This window comes from Trematomus bernacchii, unplaced genomic scaffold (assembly GCF_902827165.1).
Source record: "Trematomus bernacchii unplaced genomic scaffold, fTreBer1.1, whole genome shotgun sequence".
Lineage (NCBI taxonomy): Eukaryota > Metazoa > Chordata > Actinopteri > Perciformes > Nototheniidae > Trematomus > Trematomus bernacchii.
This window is the reverse complement of record NW_022988026.1, coordinates 1,130-6,490: the sequence shown is the minus strand read 5'-3', so window position 1 is coordinate 6,490 and position 5,361 is coordinate 1,130. Positions and strand designations below refer to the sequence as shown.

Sequence of the window (5,361 nt, the reverse complement as noted above, 5' to 3'; positions counted from 1 at the left end):
GACGTGGTGATAAAGTGAGTTTATTATTTTACTCTCGGGCCATGAGCTTCTGCTTCTTCAGCTTCTTCTGTGAAACCTGGAAACACAGAGAACACGGCAGGTTAGGTTTCACGGCTCATCAGATACACTATATATATCTATATGTATACATGTGTGCGTTTAATACCTTCTTCTTCTGCGCCACCTCCTCGTCGGGCTTGGGGACAATGGTCTCCTTCTCCGTCAGGATCATCTCGATGTGACACGGAGAGCTCATGTACGGGTTGATTCTGCCGTGAGCACGGTACGTCCTCCTGCGCATCTTAGGGGCTTTGTTCACCTGGATGTGCTCGATCACCAGGGAGTCCACGTCCAGACCCTGAGGAGACAAGGAGACAAGAGGGGGAGTTAGGAACTGAAGGAGACAAGAGGGGGAGTTAGGAACTGAGACCCAGAGACACGTTCGGGCTTCATCAGACCCTGAAATGATGAAAAACTCAACAGAACCCGATCACAGAAGATATTTGGACTGAAAACAGGAACGCTAACATTTCATTCATCTGGTGCGTACAGGTCATGGGAGTAATGCAATATATCATCATCATCGTGGAGGAGGAGCTGCTCAGATTTCTGATTCGTCTTCATGGAGAATCAAAGGTGTCCTAATTGGTCATCACTGCAGCTCCCCTCACTCTAATAAACTGCAGCACCTGAACGCAGCATCAGAGTGAAGTTAGTTGAACAGTTTAGTTACAGCTTGTGTTCATGGAGCTGCAACGTGAACGCACATCAGGATCATCGAGTACTTCTGAGTCTGACAGGAAGCAGCAGAGCTCATTACAGAGATATAGAAAGTAGTGAGCGCACCTTGAGCTCTGCGTTGCTCTCGGCGTTCTTCAGCATGTGCAGCAGGAACTCGGCGCTCTTCTTGGGCCAGCGCCCCTGGGTCCAGCCGAACTGCTTGGCCTGAAACACAAACACACAGTCAGTCAGTCTGTTAAAACACAAACTCTGCGTCTCAGCTGATCAGAGGTCACGGTGAACCCAGAGGAGTCCTCAGAAGCTCGTCCCTAAAGCTTTCATGAGATTTGGTTGAAAAGTCCCTAAAAACCCAGAGACCGTCCGTAGAGACAGGGTGATGATCTGCTGCACATCAAGTCATTTGAATTAACAAGCAGTCATTTGAAGTGCAGCACAGAGGGAAACATGTCAGACTGTCTTTGAACTAGGGATGGGAATTTGAAAGCAAATTTATATTCGACCCCCCAAAAAACGGTTAACCGAAATGTACAAATCTTATAAAAAAAAAATTGGGTCAAAACATATTTTTATTCGAAAACAATTTTTTTCAATGACTTTTGGAAATAAATAAATACATGTTCAAATAAGTTTAGAAACTAAGTCCAATTTGTCAAATGTATTGAACTGTGATCAGTTTGACAGCTATAGGCCTACAGCTTTCATGTGCGGAGGTGATTCACAATCAGGCCAGCTGGAGAGAAGACCCTCTCAGCTGGAGAGAAGACCCTCTCAGCTGGAGAGAAGACCCTCTCAGCTGGAGAGAAGACCCTCTCAGCTGGAACGGAGGTTGCGTGTATAGCAAGGTATAGTATGTATATATATATATAAGTTTAATTTGGCATAGTTTGCACTCTACACATTTAGCTATGGCACTGTCGTATACATGGAATTATTCCATTTGATAATATGTAATCAACTTGGGCATCCCTCCCAATTTTTTTTTTTATTAATATAAATATTCATAACTCATATTCGAATACCTGAACATTCGATTAATCGTTCCCATCCCTACTTTGAACGCCTCTTCAGGATGAAGTGCAGCGTCTCAAACAAGTTCAATAAGATACAGAGAAGGAGCTGCTCAGATTTATAAAGTCGTCTTCATGGAGAATCAAAGGTGTCCTAATTGGTCATCATTGCAGCTCCCCTCACACACCTCTAATAAACTGCAGGTATCAGAGCACCTGAACGCAGCATCAGAGCCTCTCGTCTCCTACCTGCAGACAGAAGCTCGTCTCCTAGCCTTAGATACATCACGATGCTAACAGATGGTTACCTGAGCGCAGCGCCCCACGCCCCCGTTGTAGCGCCTGAAGGGAACACACTGGTGCTTCACAACAACATCACGCAGGTATTTGTTGGCTTTACGGATGTGCATCCCTTTGATCGCCTGGGCTGTCTCACGGGTGTTCTGGAGGAGGACAAGAGGACACAAACATCAACACCACAGACAGGAGGACAACAACACAGACAGGAGGACAACAACAACACCACAGACAGGAGGACAACAACACAGACAGGAGGACAACAACAACACCACAGACAGGAGGACAACAACACAGACAGGAGGACAACAACAACACCACAGACAGGAGGACAACACCACAGACAGGAGGACAACACCACAGACAGGAGGACAACAACACAGACAGGAGGACAACAACACAGACAGGAGGACAACAACAACACCACAGACAGGAGTATCAGACACTCTACTAGTGCTATATGTGGTCTTCACTAGCGGCTGACTCACTCCTTGAGAGCGTCTTGCTATGAGATGATAGAGACTGAGGTACGTTCATATCATCAGAGAAGGAGGAGCTGCTCAGATTTATAAAGTCATCTTCATGGATAATCAAAGGTGTCCTAATTGGTCATCATTGCAGCTCCCTTCACTCACAACTAGAATAAACTACAGGTGTCAGAGCACCTGAACGCAGCACGCCCTCACAGAACTACATTCAGAGGAAACATCAAAGTGAATACGTTTCATTTTAACTTGAGGAGCGGTGAAGTTTCACTCCTCTGGTTCCTCTCCACGTCTCCATGCCCTCAGAGAGATCGCCTCCTGATCAGGAACTCCTCAGTCACACGGGGAGTTGTTATATTAATGTTTAAAGTTGTCCTTGACGTCTTGATTTAAGATGTAAACACTTTTAAAGCACGACAGGTTTTCCAGAACATCTGAAGTTTGAGAATCGCTGCTTTCTGATCACATCAAACCATAAGGGCTGAAACATCTCACAGCGAGTTATGAACCCCTGAAGTCTCTCCTGGGGAGGGGTGCGCCACACTGCACTCGTTACTGGGAATGATGACACCAAGAGAGACAAATCAACTATCAGTAAATATCTTACGGAGGATTCAAGGTGCCTTAGAGCAGGATGTAACAGATGGTTTCCTCCTGCTCTCTCTCCCCTAACGACGACGTGCCACACCTGACTGATTATTAATGAAACCATCAGTAAAGACCCTCAAGAGAGTCCTGTTTGAACAGGAGCTAACATACAGATGCTTATTCAATAATGTTCCAGTGTTTTCCAGGTCTTACCTTGAAGTGAACCCGCAGATTGGAGCCCCTGGACTTGCATGCTGCAACAGAAAGAATCAGCTTAATATCAGCATCTCGTTAAACACAGAAGATCACAGTCTGTTCTCATGAGGGGTCCCGAGGGGTCCCAAGCTGCCTCTTTACAGCCACACTAAACACCTCTTCATAATGTCTACTCACATTTGGTGGGGTTCTCGGGGTCTAGAGAGTAGCGGACCATCTTCAGATATCTGGAGAAACAGAACAAAATGTTATTTAATGTGAAAGAAACGACTCCAGCATTAGCTCCGATTCAGCTGTGATTGAACCCCCAAACCCCCTGAGAGCCAAGAGACAGAAGCACGAGGGTCTTTGAGTGGAAACACAGCACTTTGATCCCACACGGCGGGCAGCTAACGTCTCCTAAAAACCCCACCTCGAAACCCAGAGATGTACCTGTCCTGGAGACAGGTTGTCCGACTGTCTTTGAACGCCTCCTCGGGATGAAATGCTGCGTCTCAATATATATAAATAAAGAGATACAGAGAAGGAGCTGCTCAGATTTATAAAGTCGTCTTCATGGAGAATCAAAGGTGTCCTAATTGGTCATCATTGCAGCTCCCCTCACACACCTCTAATAAACTGCAGGTATCAGAGCACCTGAACGCAGCATCAGTCATCACTTCTGTTCAAAGTTAGTTTAACACTTGATTGTAAATCAGCTTAATGTTGCTTTGCCTCAGCCTCTCGTCTCCTACCTCCAGCCTTACATCGACACATTTCAACATGTTTATTTGTACTTGTTTTAATGCCATTTGTATTTGAGATGTTTACATTTCAGATGATTTAGAGAGTAGCGGAACATTTTCACACTTCTGGTGAAATCAGATCTAAATGTTATTTAATGTGAAAGAACTGACTCAACGCGACTCCAGCTAGCATTAGCTCTGATTCAGCTCTGATGTAACCCACTCACACCCTGAGAGTGAACCCTAATCTACAGCAAAGACAAAGAAACACGAGGGTCTTTCGGAGTTACAATAAAAGGTTTAAAAAACACAGCAGTTTGATCCAACATGGCGGACAGCTAACGTGTTAGCCACCAAACCGGCGTCTCCTTAAAAACCTAATTTAACTAAAAATCCAGCTTCAAAACACAGAAATCTAACTCCATGCGAAGAGTTTAGACTTAGTTACAGACACGGGTAATGTTTAATGAGCAGGATGGAGCACTTTGATAGAGATTTAGAGCAGATTCGGTTCGAGATGATCGCGATGTTGTCTTACCTCTGAGGCCGCGGAGGGAAGAGGAAGAACCGGGGAGAGAGAGCGGGCTTTCCGGCTCTTTAAGGAGCGCCGCACCGCCCCCTGCCGGCCGGGGGAGGGACTGCGCCTCACTGCGGTACTGCATGCAGAGAGAAGATCAGATAAGATAAAAAGTACTTTATTGATCCCAAATTGGGAAATATTTGCGTTGCATAAGTAGAAAAATACAAGGCATTTTCACACAAATTTAACAAATAACCTTAAAAGCTAAAAAAAACAATAAACACTTAGGACAATGAGTATATTGCAAACTACAGTGTAATTATTCATATTTAATTAATACAAATAAAATAACAAAGACATTTTATTATTTATAAATATTAAACTTCTATCAACAATAGTGTATAAACTGTTATGACTCTCCAGCTCCAACAGTAATTGCATGAGTTGTTTTTGCACAGTTTATACGTTTAAAAGTAAATTTAATACAACATTTTAATTTTAATGTTGCATATAGTTGCATCTGTCAACAAATACAAAATATATATTCATTTTGGATAAATCTTATTTAATGTTTCCATGCCTTGTGCAATCATTATATTCCATGTATGAACTGTATAATTAGTGTAAACATATTAAATAAACTGTAATAAATAAACAAACCACGTGTTGATCTCCCCGCTGCAGTGACAGTGTGTGGACAGCAGGGGGTGCTGTTTCACTCAACCTGACCTACATCCGGGTCTCTCCACTGTTTATCATGACTCGGGCCCAATCCCAAACCA

The 5,361-nt window shown here is 43.9% G+C and overlaps 1 protein-coding gene and 4 non-coding genes across 5 annotated transcripts; all 5 read right to left on the bottom strand.

Annotated features, from left to right (window-relative positions):
• rpl17 (ribosomal protein L17) lies at positions 1 to 4,631 on the bottom strand (the record flags this gene model as incomplete). The annotated part of the gene is given in 7 exon segments (XM_034117446.1): positions 1 to 76; positions 167 to 358; positions 847 to 945; positions 2,057 to 2,191; positions 3,332 to 3,372; positions 3,512 to 3,561; positions 4,598 to 4,631. Coding segments are annotated over 7 exon segments (599 nt in total), but the record flags the coding sequence as incomplete, so codon positions are not given.
• On the bottom strand, positions 597 to 661 carry LOC117472278. The gene has a single exon (XR_004554899.1). It is a non-coding gene; the product is annotated as a small nucleolar RNA SNORD58 (small nucleolar RNA).
• LOC117472281 lies at positions 1,857 to 1,922 on the bottom strand. The gene has a single exon (XR_004554902.1). It is a non-coding gene; the product is annotated as a small nucleolar RNA SNORD58 (small nucleolar RNA).
• On the bottom strand, positions 2,601 to 2,666 carry LOC117472279. Its single transcript, XR_004554900.1, has one exon. It is a non-coding gene; the product is annotated as a small nucleolar RNA SNORD58 (small nucleolar RNA).
• Positions 3,863 to 3,928, bottom strand: LOC117472280. The gene has a single exon (XR_004554901.1). It is a non-coding gene; the product is annotated as a small nucleolar RNA SNORD58 (small nucleolar RNA).
• Positions 4,632 to 5,361: the final 730 nt, after the last annotated feature.